We start from the raw sequence: 15809 nt of genomic DNA on the forward strand, positions 1-15809 counted from the left end.
GATGTAAGACAGAACACTAGTTTTATTTTGGTGTTATTTTATTTTTACTGCATTGCGAGAACCTTCAAGCTGCAGCGCTGAGCATCACAAGGGAACCGTTTTATTGAGGCTCATCATGTGACGTGTTCATTAATCGAAGAACAGCCCTCAAAATAAAAGTTAATTCTTACAATAGTTTGCACAATAATACATTCTCTCTAACTTCTATACTTTTTTTCTTTTATGGAATTAAAATGGGTACATTCTGCTGTAATAGCCAACAATGGCCATGTCCATTCCCTTTCAGCCCATAAGTCTTTGCACATAGTCACGCCGCCTCTCCCCCCACATTCCGATGAGTCACTTTTGGATGAATTCAAGTTTGCCAAGAATACCAGATTTGTTTTGTTTGCGACCACACAAAGAAACCGGGTATTTCATCAAAAAAAAAAAAGTGAATCCTGGCTCACGTTCAGGAAACAGCATGTGATATTTATCACACGCAGCTAATGTTCGGTGCAGTCTGCTCTGGTGGAGGCAGCCTGTCTGTTTTAAAGAAGTGGTCATTGCTTTGGTGGAAGTCTTCCGACCACCATCATTTCTTCAAGAGCCTACATGGCGTATAATTCTGAACTACTTAAACTCATGCATCGAACCATCATGGTCTGTGGGTAATGATTGTAACATTGTTAGACAAGGTAAAAAAATAAAAGTCAGATTGAGTTGACCTGGTAAAAGCCTCAAACTGATCTTGCTAATAATAATACCTGTAATTACTGTATGACCGAAAAAGAAACAGCAAGTGATTTCGATCTATTTTAAACCTTAAAAGGGACCGTCCGTCACGGAATGAAAAAGGGCTTGTTAAATACATTAAATGTAGGTGGTTGATACTTTCAAATTGGACAAGAATGACCGATTTAACATTTTTTTTTATGTAGGTTTTCCGTGGTACACAAAAGCTTTTCAGGGTTTTTGCAACATGGAGTTACCTGTGAAGAGATCTGAGCCACATGGCAAATACGAGAATTTAAAATCACTTGAATATACTTTTGCATACTGTATAAAAATTGGTCCTGTATTTCTCCCGCAAAAAAACAAACAAAAAAAAACAACATTTCAGGGATTGGAGAAAGAAAATGCTCGGTGAATCTCTGGCAAAACGTTCTGTTTTGGCAAAGTTTCTCTACCGTGAGTGGGCCACGTTTTGCCCGATTAGCAAACTTGGGTCAAAGTGTGCACAGCTCTGCTAGAGAAATGCAAAACCTAGTTCTTTTCAGAAGGTACAAATACTTAGTAGCTACATAAAGTATATGCTTGTTGTTGTAGAGGAGATCGGTCTATCATCAGTTATGATGCGATAATCTGATCGAGTGCTGGAAGGTTAAGGGCGAGTAAATCATAAAATTTAGCCAATTGCTTTAATATATATATATATATCTCTATCTCTATCTCTATCTGGCCTGGAATATGGAACTGACCTTTAATGATGATTACACATTTTTTGTACTACTTTGGCTGAAAAGTTATATTTGTGAAAAGATAAAAATGCATATTATATTTCATTAAAATAAAACAGACACTTTATTTTTTTTTTATATATAATTAATTGACAGGTGTTTACTAGTAAATTCAGATTCTGTGCAAAAAAAAAATGATTTTACAGTGGTTAGAATGAAAAAATAGATTATATTTTTAATAAACACTAGTTACTAGTATATGGTTAGACTTCCATAAAGTGCAGTAAATAGCAGTATTTCTAAACATTAGTGTTATGTCCAGACAAAATGTGTCAAGTCTCTATTGATATACTCTCTTTGCATGTGCATGATTTCTGTTATATATACATACCAAAAAAAAAAAAAAAAGCAACTAGAATAACTTAAATGGGACTAGAAATGATATTCGTTCCAATTTTAGAAAAAGTCCACAGTGGAAATGTAAGTTATGTTTTTAACACGTGTTGGCAACAGTAATAATAATTTTGACACTTTATGAAGTCGGCCTCGGCGACTACAATGGCTTCTAATACTGCCAACCACATTTTAGGGCATATTTATTTGGTGGTGTTATGCCTTAAGACATCTTACAGCTTAATCCATGTGTCCTCATGGGCCACCAATAGGTCAGGTTTTAATGATATCCCTGCGTCAACACAATCTTTGACTGGAGCCACCTGTGCTGAAGCAGGGATATCCTCAACACCTGACCTGCTGGTGGACCTTGAGGGCTGGAGTTGCTCATCCCTGGCCTATCCACTTAAATAGGCTATAAGATGTCTTCCAGCTTTGGTAGGAACAGGTATGAAATGATTAAACGCCTTCCTTTCCAGAGTCTGCTTTACAATATGGATTGTGTCCAACAACTCTGCAACAATATTTTTAATCACAGTAGCAATTGTGCAAGCGGTAATATAAATTGCAGGTAACTTGTACTGGGTGTACAGCAGTGGTTTGGAGGGCACATTCGATCTTCTGGTTAAGTAAGTGCAACTACATGGGGGGTGAGGGGGGCAGTAACTTCTCCTATTTGTCTAATTTAGAAGCTATACCACAGTGCTGACCAGAAGTCAGAGATCCATAATCTTTTCCCCCCTAGGTTTCCCATGAACAAATATTAACCTATTTAAAATTCCCCAAGAAAGCCGACCCTTCCTCTGACTCGCTGCCGGATCCAGTCTCTTCCGACTCGGTAGAGCATTCATACTCCACTTTGGGCGGCTTCCCGGGAATCCAGATAACATGGATGCTGCACGGTACCATCCTCTGGAAAAACAAAATAATGACACGATTTAAACAGAGAGAACAGTATTCATTTCCTTGGGAATCCTTCCCAGCTCATAAAACACTTTCATTGGTTGGAGGAGGATTTGTTTTCTGTACTGTACCTGCGTTGGAATTTCATGAAGAAGGATGTTGTAATCAAAAGCGATGAAGTCATCCTTTCTAAGCTGGAAATTAAAAGGAAGAGTCGTTAGTGTGAGGTTTATTTTCTTCCGCCCTCTTGCTGCTGGAGGGGCCATTGGATCCTACAGGAGCAGGAAGATTGTCTCACAAAAAGGTGCGTTGTACAAACTAAGCTCACAGATCTGAAGGACGGTTTTCACATGGAACCGTTTCTAAATTAGGGGGGTTATTTTTTGGAGAGGGTGGCTCCATTTAACTGGTTCAGCACATATGGACTTTTAAATCTCCCAATGCCAGCCTGGGAACTGGCAATGCCCAAAGCTGCTCTTTTAATGTGGGTTCATGTGACAACCACGCCATACAGGTGTGTCTGCTTGAGAAAGATGGCCGGGTCACGTGCGCGGTTCAGCCAATGAGGGCGACCCACTCACGTGATGTCACGGGCGCGCCCTCGCCACACCCCCCATTGTGAGACGGATCTCAAGTACAGGCGCGCTTGACGCCACACACTTGGTCACGAGTGCGCGCCTACTATGGACCTGGCCTAAGACAGCGGTGCTAAACGCCAGTGCTCATGTCAGAGCCTCCGATTGAGCCACGTGCTGAAGCAGGGACTGATTGAGCCACCTGTGGGGTTGAGGACTGGAGCACCCTTGCACCAACATATTAAACCTGACAGACTAATGTTACCAACAGCCTTAGAGGCACACTTGTTTTTACAAGCACCTTATACATTTTGGGCCTGAGAGATTGCAACATCAGGAATGGATTTCTTTTCTGAAATCCCCACAACCGCTGATCTTGATTTATTTATTTATTGCTGAATTCCACCTCTCGGCAGCAAATTTATCCTAAGGGTTAAATAATGATTGTTTTTTTTGTTTCGTGGAAAAACGTGTCATTTGCTCGTTTCACTTTCAGGAAATTAGTGGAGCATCAAAAATGACAAAATGCTGCGGAAAGGAGAACATTCCAAGCGGACAATCTTATAAACAAAGAGAGCCCTTTTACGAAAACATCTTTTTATATAGCATCTATTACCCCAGCATGCAGTTACTATGAGCAATATTGAATTAACATTTTGCTTGTGTATTTTTACTATTTATCTATTACTTGCTTACCACTTGCGTTACAGTCTTAATTTGTGCCATATTGTAATTGCGATTCTCTGTGGTCTTCTCCCACATGACATAGCTGCTTCCCGCAAGAGCCAGGTACCACAAAGGTTCAAACCCAGATTGAATGGCCCCGAAGCTGTCTGAGAGCGGGAAAAAAAGGAGGAGAGGAGCAAAAACAGATTGAGGTGTTGCTATAATATCCTGTTAGTTTCTGTACCGAAAAGATGACTGAACTTTATAGCGTTACAGAACATACAAAAACGTGAGGTATCTGATCTAAAGCACCTTGGTGCAACTTGTCCTGCCCCAGAATTGTATGTATGTCTTTATTTATATAGTGTCATTAATGTGCATGGCGCTTCACAGCAGTAATACACGTGACAATCTTATAAACAACAAATAAACAACAAATAATATAAATAACACAAAGGGGAAAAGTGCTTCAGATAAATACCATTTAGGAAAAGGAGTCCCGGCTTCGAAGAGTTTACAATCTAATTGGTTGGTAGGAAGAACGTACAGAGACAGTAGGAGGGCGTTCTGGTAAGTGTATCTGCCAAGGGGCCAAGGTTTATGTATGAGGTGTTAATTATCAGCCATGGAGCTACTCATATGCTTCCTTAAGCAGGTGTGTTGAGGTGGGTCTTAAAAGGTGGATAGAGAGGGTGCTAGTCGGATATTTAGGGGGAAGGGCACGCCAGAGGTGTGGGGCAGTCAGTGAGAAAGGTTTAAGGCGGGAGAGGGCTTTAGATACAAAACGGGTAGAGGGAAGACATTCTTGACCGAGCGCAAGAGTCGGGATGGTGCACAGCGAGAAATTGCCGTGCGCCATCATGTTGATGACGTCAGATTCTATGTTCGAAGCCAGGGGCAGAGGTCTTACCTGGAATGTCCTTTGCAGTTATTGGTGTGGTTTGCTTCTTCATCTTCTGGTAGAAGTTGTAATCATCGTCATGAGCCTGCTGCTTCTTCAGGTTGTCGTTGGCTGTACAATTCACATTTATGGCAGGCCCAGGTTTCCCCGCTTGGAAGAAAACGGTGGCAGTGCAGAGTCCAACATTTTGCTACAAGACAAAGGAAGACATTTTGGAAATCCAAGCACTAGAGATGTGTAATGCAGTCACAAAATGTTTGCGCCCCCCCCCAAAGATATTGTCACGATACTAGTCTTACGGTTTGCAGTCTGAGTGAAACATGGCATCAGTGACCTTTTTATAGTCTCAGCATTAAGTTAATCGAGCTATTTTTACAGTATTTCACAAATTAGCATATTAAGCAAAACTGCGTGCACACTGACTCAATGTTTGGCGAGTCGCTTGCAAACTCGGAAAAGGTTTTGATTTTTTTTCCCGCAGCTTAAAAGGAAAAAAAAAAAAGCACAATTCGCCTGGTTCGCAATTTTTCAAAAGTTTTGCACATCTTTACCTAATGATGCGTCACTATAAAATTGTTATGTATTAAACTGCGCTTTTACAGAGCAAGACACAATAAGTTGCTTATCGCCTTTGTCATGTTTCTTGGGTTACATTAATGGGTATACATTGTTAAAAGCCGTTTTGACACATTTTATGCTTAGATAGTGTTCTGTATCATGCAAGACGTCATCTCCCTCCTCATTTGTTGTTTAAATGTCGAAACCTGTGTCTGTAAATGTTTTAAGTTGTCCCATAAAAAGTTAACACAATATACAGTTTACACACTCACTTATATTTGATGCAGTTATTAATTACCATTATATTGATCACATTCCAATAGAAAGTTTGAGCAGTTTATAGTTAGTTCTATTGTATTGTCATTTATTTGGCACTAAAACATGTACGCAACACTTTGCGGAGATAACAGACAAGGCAAAATACTGGGGATAATAAGAGTAAGTGCATATTACATTAAGGTAGGTAATCTTTGGGGGTATCAAGCCCCTGTTCTGAAGAGCTTACAATCTAATTGTGTTAGCTCCTGCCTTTGAGGCGTCTGGTGACTTCATAAAACAAACAAAATTTAGTTGCGATAGTTATATGTGGCTATTATGTATAGCTATATACAGACAAATACAGCCAGGAACCATTACATCATGTTGAATTAGGATTAATTATGTACTTACATTGGTTTGGAAGCTGTTCGTTGTAAATTCTATGTAGTATTTGTGTCCTATCTCCGGAACAGACTGTAAAAATAAGGTTCAACATTAAAAATGCACATTATTGGGAAAGCAGAAATGTACAGGGCAGAAATATACAGCCATATTAGGGGAGAGAGGGGGGGGGATATGCTTTAATCACCCCTTTATTGTGCCTGTTTATTAATGGAGAGCTCAACTTTAATCATAAAAAAAAACAAAAAAAAATAATTTTACAAACAATTTAATAATATAATTATTTAAACAAATGTATTCCTGCGTATGGCCAAATATATTTTGCTTTTGGTCTCTTTGTAAATGGAAATAGTTTCCTTTCAATGGGGGAGCGTGTGTTTCTGCAGCCCTTCGCACAGCACACACTGTCAGAAAACCAATAAAAAGATGGGGTGCAGTGGCATGGACATTCACCCAGATTTAACCCCTTAAAACATATCACCGCTATTGGTTCATTTCAGTCCAAGGCGGAGACTGCACCTTTAAATATTAGCCGTAGAGTTTGGAAATATAACGGATTTGTTACGAATGCAGCATGTTGCATCCACTACAATCCAAGATAAGAACTATTTGTAAGGATTACACCAGCAACAACCACAGCAGGAAGTGTCTGATGAGCAGAAGCAGAGCCCAGCGGCTGGCTTAGCGCCATCACTGAAGAAGATTATCCAGCCTATTATATATATAAAACAGTGTGTTTCCAGAAGTCCCCCCGACCTCTGATGTATGGTAACGTGGAGCCCGAGGTCGTTCACACGCGGGAATTGTGTACGAGTAAAGATTACATTTTTATATACTGGCTCACGACTTTTCTGTGGTTCTTGCGAGTTTAAAACGCCTTTTCCCTGGTGTTTTTAGCTATTGGTGGAAGCGCGCCGCCTTCAGTTAATTAGGGCAGCTGGGGAATTGATGACAGGTTTAGTGAATGTATAAAAATCAAATGTGGGGCCGTATTTATCAAAGCAGCCGTTCAAGCTGCCGTTTATTTATTCCCCCACTTTAATATACGCATCAGAACAATCCACACAATGACAAGTGATTAGCGAAGTTGGCGATCGAATGTGATCGATTGGCGAAGATTCGGCCCGGGGGTTCACTAAATGACTGCAGAGGAGTATTCTGCAGTCAGTGCGACTTTGTACAGGTAGTCCTCGTTTTCTGACGTTTCGCTGTCCGTCGGATAAGTTTCCTGACGGCGCATAATGCAGTAAAAAATAAAACTCATTATCCGCCACGGTTTTCGCGCATCCGACGGAAACCGCCACCGGTTAACATGGGTCCCGCTTTTCAACTGTCCCGCATTCGACGCAGGTTTGCAGGACGCTGTGTGTCAGAAAAGCGAGGACTCACTGTAAATGGTTGCTTTAGAAACAAGAAAGGCTTGTTACATTATAATACATACAATATACATACAATATATATATATATATATATATATATATATATATATATATATATATATATATATATATATATATATATATATATATATATATATATATATATATATAAAAAACACACTACAATATTTTCTCATAGTACAAAACTGATTAGAAAAACAAAACAAAAAAAAACCCCTGTAGGATATTGCTTGGTCTGCAGCTTTAAGTGGTGCTATGCTATAAGAGGTACATAAATAGGTACCCAAAGCAAATATCGAATATCAAATAATGTAGTCCAGTAAAGACATATGCCACACTCAAATCTCATAGTCACAAACCGTGGGGAAATGTAGTATGTTTACTTCCGAGGATCAGGGGAGATTCTCTTACCCCCTGCTCCATTTCTACGTCAGTGAGAGCGGTTTATAGTTGTGCTGTCTGATTCCAGAGATTATGCTATACAACAGGGGGCAGAATCAAGAACACTGTGGAGGATTGTTAGACACTCGAACAAGCCCCAAGCACTTTCCACTGAGATACATAGGGACTGCCACACTAATACACACTGTCTCCTGATTACTCTACATCCCTGCACGTGAAGGCTGCTGATAACACGCCATCTAATATTTTGTATATTACCTCATATAGGTACTATCCCCTCTCTTTTTGCTGGGATATATATGTGTCTTTAGAGCTGTTAATGGTCTTTATATATTTTTCATATAAAACAGGGGGGCTCAACTCAAACACCTCCCCCCCCCCCCCCGGGTCAGGTTTTCAGGATCTCAGCTTCAGCACAGATAGCTCAATCAGAGGCACAGTCAAAGACTGAGCCTCTGATTGCACCACCTGTGCTGAAGCAGGGATATCATAAAAACCTGACCTATTGAGGAGGGGGTGGGCTTGAGGACTGATGTTGAGCACCCCTGCTATAAGACACTTTACAGCCCATTCACCCATTTAGTGAACATGGTCCACAGTATCTAATGTATATGTTGGGAGGAATTTATCACAACTGGAGACACAATGTATCCTTTATAAACAAGAACCCTGGGAACATCATAGTTGTGCAGCAAATGCATGAAACGCTTGGCAACGTAGTCATCCTCTAGCTAAAGTGTAGTTAGAATGAATCCAAACAATTCCAGCTTTAAAGAACAACGTGTAGCTGTTATTGTGTCCGTGTTTTATAAGGCGTGTCCGTGGGATTATATGAGCACTGATGTTTTCAATCTGTTGTGTGTATAAATAGCACTGAACTTTAGCCCTACTTGAGTATGAAGAATTTCAGCAGAACTAAGAATGCAAAGGGACAAAGTGTAACAGTTTGTTCAACCCAAGTCAATGGGACCCCCCACCCCTCCCCTGGCTGTCCTTAGCAATGGATATTTTCTTTATAGCACTGACACTGTACTCAGCACTCTAGATAGAACATGCCAGGCTCAATGAGTTACTGCCCTTAAAGCTGCAGTTCAGTCTATATCCTGCATGTGTGTTTTTTTTAATAAATCAGTTCTGTAGTGAGAAAAAGTACTTTTAGCATTTTCGGTTTTTAAAAAAACAACTTTGAAAGACCAATTTTCTTGTATTCTATTTTAACAGCTATTTGCTAAGGCACTGCCCCTTCATGTCCTGTCACAAGCCCTGGCACACCCCTTTGTCAACCCTGCCCTCCCTCTAGCACATGTCAGTGCAGGAGTGCTCATGAATATTCATGAGCTTCCACTGAGAGACAGAAGCAGAAGAAAAACAGATCCCTTCACTAATGATGTCACCAAATTTTGCCAATCAATACATGGAGAACGAATTGACCTGCAGCTATATAGTTCTTTAGGTAATTAGAGATTGCCCACATGAAACTATTTAAGTAAAAAAAAAAATTAAAAAAAAAAAAAAAAGACTGAACTGCAGCTTTAAGAGTTTGTCCTCCCCCCCCCCCCAGTAAGTGGCCCTCCTACTTTTGTTTAACAAATTATGAATTTTCTTCATCTCTAGCTTCTGGGGTTACCATAGTAACGTATAGATTGCACTGGGCTCCGGGGAGAGCTTCATTTTAACCTCTATTTCAAACGCTTATATCTCCTGAACGGAGCATTGGATCTTAAAAGGCAAAACAGCGTCGGAAAGAGCCAGAAGAGATCTCTAAAAGTAAACAAAATAAAAATGGAGATCAGCTGCTTCAACATCATCATTCTGAAAGCATCTTCACTTCTTTGACCACTAACATTCGGCTCCATGTTCACATAAAACATCTCAAATCTTGCTCATTAAAAGGGATAATCCCACATAGCAGCAATGTATTGCAGACCCCTTTCAGAAGTTGAAGGGTTACTATCCTCCAATCATCTCTGCACCCTGGGCCGCACAGACAAACTGATAACCGTCTGAGTCTTTAACCACAAGCTGTGGGCAGATCTCTTTAGCAGAGATAATCCTGGGTTAAGCAAAGATCCAAATATGGCTTTCCCCCTACTTTATCCATTCCCTCCCACATTTCTCCGGAGCTGTGCCATCGGTAGAAAGCCAGTGTTCGGGGACGGGGGGACAGGGTGACAGGGTGACAGTGTGTTCCAAAGCCTGTCGTGCACTGAATGAAGCTATTAAAATCATATTTGAACGTGGTTGTAATTAAGCGTCGTAAACGGAGATTTAGGCGCTGTTTTAGTTTCCTTACATGCATCCTTCGGCATGTTTAGTAACCGTGTGCTCTACTCGCTGGTTTCTATGGTTGTCGTCCATGTTGCTGAAGACCGCGTGGCGCGATCACATTGCCTTAAGGCTGCGGCCCCAGTAACTGCCACAGCGCGGCGTGCGCTGTGCGTGTAAGCACCGCCCCTCAATGGGGCTGGGCCCAGTAGTCACCTTCCCGCTGAAGGTGCAGCCGCGCAGTACTGCAAGGTTTTTTACAACTCAATGAAATTGAGTTTAAACCTTGCGACGGAGGCGTGGCCACGCCCCCACCGGCGGTTCACCCAATGAGGGCGAACCAGCCGCGTGACGTGATGGCCACGCCCCCGCAAATCCCCGACCACGCCCCCTCCCATCGCAAGCTCCCTCTCTCCCCTCAGATCGCGGTTAGCGCTGTGCACGCGCCGCCCCTCCCCCCCCCCGCTGGGCGCTCGTGTTACAGTCATGACTGGGACCGCAGCCTTAGGCATTGATTGCGCCCATAGACCGCGCAGGCGCGACAGCAGGAGGGGGCGCGCGTTGCGCGAGGAATCAGTTGAAACGGATTTCCTCGACGTGATGAGCAGGTCACGTGAGCGGTTCACCCAATGAGGGCGAACCAGCGCCGTGACGTCACAGACACGCCCCCGACGGCGCCTCTACCATGTCCTGAAAACGCACCCATGTGTGTGACGTCACACACGCGCACCCCTCTGCACAGACGAAGGCTGTATGGATGCAGCTTACGGCAGAAGACGCGGGCGCATACATCCAATAAAGCTGCCATTGGGGTGGAGAGAAAAAGGATGAACATTAACCCTTACTGTATCTCCCAGAGTCGGTGCGGCGAGTGAAAACTTTGAGACTCCCCAAAATCTAAGGAAATCCTAATACTGTACTTGTCAGATAATTATTTTTTTTATTTTAAAGACATTATTCACCAAGATTAAACCTCCCTCTGCAGTAAATTCACTCAGGTCCTCCGTGGCACTGAAGTGGCAATAAGTGAGCAGCAAGCAATGGTTCTGTGTGTTACCATTCAGTTCTAATGGTGGCAGCTACAGTATGCAACAAGTGGCAACTCTTTGGCATTCAGTATCTGATATTTGAGTACGGGATGTCGAGGAGTAACCCGCCTGTACGTACAGTAGCTGATGGCGTTGGCTAACTTGATGTCACGTAGGGCTAAGGCTAAATCATAAAGCAGCGCTAATACGATGGCCCGAAGGCAACTTCAAACAATCATTTTACAGCCATATTTTTGGACCTAGAAAACTAGTGGAAGAATTTACAGAGAATATATTGTTAGGGGTAATAAGTAAAAACAGATTTGTTTGTGTCTTTACAGAGTGTTATATAAGGGCCTTACAGTCATTCCATATACGTGAAATAGCTGTTCAGGCATTCTTTTTTTAGCCCAAAAGCCCCATTGAAGGCAGCTTTAAGATATATACATGGTGCTCTTAGAGAGGGCTGCAAAGGCCAGATTTCATTCCTACGAAGTTTTGCCCCTCTAGAAACCATTCTACATTCCTTTCATACTGTGGTTCAGTATAGCAACTAAATGGTAGCTTAATTAGTAACTTGATAATGCTTCAGGTAAGCGCTTAGGGCTTAACTGTTTTATTATCCAGTGTCTAATAAATTGGAATAGTGGTTGGAAACAGAGCACATTATTGTATCTGGCATGGCCACAGATATACCAAGGATTAACCTCGTCTCTAACCTACTTACAAGAGGGACACTGGAAAATGTAAGCAGGCTCATAACAATAATACAGTTTTATAGAGATCCCAAATGGTCTCTATATTGCCTCACACAGACTCAATAAGTCCCTGCCCTCAGGAGCTCAGTCTAGTTTTGTTTCCTGAGTTACTTCCCTAAGTCCACAAAGCCGTGTATTTTCCCACTGCAGAATCCATTGCCTTTCATTCAAGGCCACCTCTTTGTCCACACGAAGACTAGAACAATCTAATAGTCGGAAATCTGGATTAATAATAAATAAATATGTCTTCATATTACAGCCCAGACTTGTTTATCACTGCTGTTTCGGGTTTTTTTAAACAGTGCCATCAGTTTCCCGTTTACAAAACTTTTTATAGAATAAAACACATGCCTCCCTGTTTGGAAGGACCATTCTCTTCTGCATTCAAGCCCAATTTACAAATACCTCATGCTCTTCGACATATGCGCAGTATACAGCACCTGCCTTCAGATTTAGGCCCATGTTTACTAAGCAGTCTTCTGCTATAAGACAGCTTCTGGCGCGGGAAGAAACGTCAGAGCCTGTTGACTTGAACGGGCAGTAAAAGGCGTCTTCAAGCTCCAGAAGCTGTCTCACGGCAGATCCAGGCTGCTTAGTCTACATACCCTCACTTCTGTAATATGTTCTGTGTCAGGCTACACCAGGACTCCAGGGGTTAATGTGATAAGCATAGTGCAGGGGTGGGTAACTCCAGTCCTCAAGGGCCACCACCAGGTCAGGGTTGCAGGATATCCCTGCTTCAGCACAGGTGGCTCACTCAGTGGCTCAGTCGAAGACAGAGTGAGATGAGCATCGGTTTACTTGGGGGGACCCGATTGCATTGGTAACTCTCAGACCCCCCCATGTCTTGCTAAAGGTTGTAGCAACGTTATTGCGCCACCAGTGACTGCTACAGCAACCCCCAGTCGTTCATTAGAATAGGGGGGGGGGGCATTTTCCCTCAGTCTTTAATAATATTTATCTCAGGGATTTGTGCAGTGACAGAGCCTCTTTTGTCTTCTCTTCTTTAAACATTTTGCTGCCAGAGAGAGGTCAGCTGCACATGATCTGACAGAAAAGTCAGAGAGAGACAAATACTTAAATGTTTTCAAAATAATGAATGTGACTAGAATTCCATGGAGAACATCGCTGTTAACCCTTTCACGGGTTTTGGAAATGGTTGCTGGGCTCAGGGAAGGAAGAAGTGGCTGTAAAAGCAAGATATTGCAATTCGTGGGCGGCCAACTCCAGTCCTCAAGAGCCACCAAACAGGCCAGGTTTTCCGGATACCCCCGCTTCAGCACACTGATTGGGCCACCTGTGCTGAAACGGGGATATCCTGAAAACCTGGCCTGTTGGTGGTCCTTGAGGACTGGTGTGAGCCACCCCGGTTTTAATTATTGTCAGGCATGTAAATCAGGGTCAAGATAAAAATAAAATAAAAAAAATTGCATTGGGTCCCAACCCGGTCAAGCAAATAACAATGTAACTGACCTTTAACTTGGAGCCCTATGGAAACTACTGGCCCCCTCTATTTGCCCTTGGTAGTACAGCAGTGAATGGTTTAATCACGTAGTCTGATTCTCAAGCAGTCTGACTCTCCACATATGTTAACCCCTCCGCTACCAAAAAGGGGCTAAGCACAGCCTATGTGTCGCAGGAGATGGGGTTAATGACTCTTCGTAGACCAAAAAAAACATTATCGCGTATTGATGGCATTACTGCGTATAATGCAACGTTCATATATTACAGGGGTGGCCAGCTCCGGGCCACCAACAGTTCAGGTTTTTAGGATATCCCTGCTTCAGCACAGGTGGCTCAGTCAATTGAGCCTCTGATTGAGCCACCTGTGCCGCACCAGGGACTGATTGAACCACCTGTGCTGAAGCAGGGAGATCTTGAAAACCTGACCTGTTGGTGGCCCTTGAGGACGGAAGTTAGCCGCTCCTGATATATTACGTAACTTTGGCCAGAGGTTTTTATGTTAAATAAAATTTCTTTAAAAAGCATCTTCGTTTCGTGCCTTTATTTTAAGCACACACTTGTTAAAGAGATGTTCATTCTTATGCAAATTTTTTTTTTTTTTTTGGGGGGGGGGGGGGGGGGGGGTTAAGCATGCAGTTTGGTCAAACAGTGTTTGTGCTTCCAACAGGAAAATCAATTGATTGATTGTTATAGAAACCACTGAGCTATGCAATGACTCCCTTGGCAACCTGCTAGCCCTGCAGTTATGTGCAGCTATTTTTCTTTTATGCTAATAGGGCATTTGTTTCCTGAGAACAGCAGCCACAACACAGGCACAAACTTAATGCAGAGCCAGCCAAATACACTGCCAGCAGCTGTATATGAGAATAAAAAGCCAGGAGGAGGATAACGCTCCCGGCCATTCAGAGGTGTGCAGAAATCATGCCTTTGCTGCTGCAGCAGCTGTGATGTATTAGGATGTAGGGTGTTATTATACAAACCTGACATTGTGCAGGCTTAAGTTTTTCATGGATATGGCAGATATGTGTTGGATAGAAGTTATATCCAGGACTGGTCCAGCTTCTCCCTGACTGCCCACTGTCTGTATAGATCTCAGTGCTGTGGGAAATGTATTGATATATATATATATCTATCTATCTATATATATATAGATATATATATATAGATATAGATAGATACCCTGAATCCCTTTCTTGATGACCTGGGGCAGATGAGCCACTTACCTTCACTGACGCCTTCTTGACCTCTCCCAGGACCAGCAGCTGGTGGGGAGACCCGGAGTAGTAGTTGAGGTAGTGGACAGCGACCCTGGCAGTCTCCCGGGCTGCTCGCTGGTAGGTAGGTATGTCGAGGGTGGCCCAGGACCCTGAAGACACAGAGAAGGGCAAAGCTTCTATGGACAGGGGCAGGAGGGTAACAAGGAGGCAGAAGAGCCGCTGCATGGTGGAGCTATGGACTATCTCTGGAGTAATGTGTGAGATCAAGATTCACTGTGTGACAGGAGCAGTGGTGGACCTGCTGTGAGTGGAGGTTGGAGAAGACTCCCTCTAGGTCTCTGGGTCTCTTCTGTGATCTTGGGTCAGCTGCTCCACAATAAATATTGCCTGCGCTGCAGGGTCCTCCCCTTTCAGAAGGTGGGTATCATCACTGGGAAGTCCCCTGGCTGTGATTGTCCTGCTCCCACACTTCCTTCACCCAACATCCCTCTCCTCCCACAAGTCTTATCTCTCTTTGCTGTTACTCAATAGGTTCATTATTATTTTGAGACCCCCCGGGTTCTTTCTTGTTCTTATGTAATTATGACGACAGAGGTTCTCAGAAATCAGCTTATCTGCTGCTGCATTTTTAATTAAAAATCTGCCTGTCCTTCCCAGCACACACCCCTCACCCTGACCTCCACCCCCAGCACACACCCCTCACCCTGACCTCCACCCTCAGCACACACCCCTCACCCTGACCTCCACCCCCAGCACATATATCATCCACTGACTCATCCATTCATTCTACCTTAGGCTTCCATCTGATACTCCCTCCCATGTACATCATTTTAACCCCTCCAGTTAAATATACTGCTCTGTACAGTAGATACTGTAGTCCATTCATTGAACACTATAAATGCTTAAAAGAATGGCCAGCATGTCAGAGCGCATTCTTTAAGATGTTTTTTTTAATTTTATTCTATAAAATACATTTTGCATGTACTGTACTAGCTATTCTCTCTCTAAGGGAGATGTGAGGAGTTCCCAATGCTGATTTATCGGCCTAACCCCTGAGTGAAGACTGTGTTACACTTTTGTGTGTTTTCCTGTCTTTTTTCTCGGGTTGATAACACCCTCTCCATTGCTGAAGCAGATATACACTCTCATTTGCTGAAGCAGATCCACAAGTAGACGAAAC

The 15809-nt window shown here is 42.8% G+C and overlaps 1 protein-coding gene across 1 annotated transcript; it reads right to left on the bottom strand.

Moving 5' to 3' along the window:
• Positions 1–1534: 1534 nt before the first annotated feature.
• Positions 1535–15033, bottom strand: LOC142466000 (retinoic acid receptor responder protein 1-like). The gene is made up of 6 exons (XM_075570573.1): positions 14636–15033; positions 6105–6167; positions 4887–5067; positions 4007–4143; positions 2867–2929; positions 1535–2744 (listed from the first exon to the last, which is right to left on the bottom strand). Exons 1-6 carry the CDS (start codon positions 14852–14854, stop codon positions 2601–2603), a joined length of 807 nt encoding a protein of 268 aa, XP_075426688.1. The 5' UTR covers positions 14855–15033; the 3' UTR covers positions 1535–2600.
• Positions 15034–15809: the final 776 nt, after the last annotated feature.

The sequence above is a fragment of the Ascaphus truei genome, chromosome 14, assembly GCF_040206685.1.
Source record: "Ascaphus truei isolate aAscTru1 chromosome 14, aAscTru1.hap1, whole genome shotgun sequence".
Taxonomy (NCBI): Eukaryota; Metazoa; Chordata; class Amphibia; order Anura; family Ascaphidae; genus Ascaphus; species Ascaphus truei.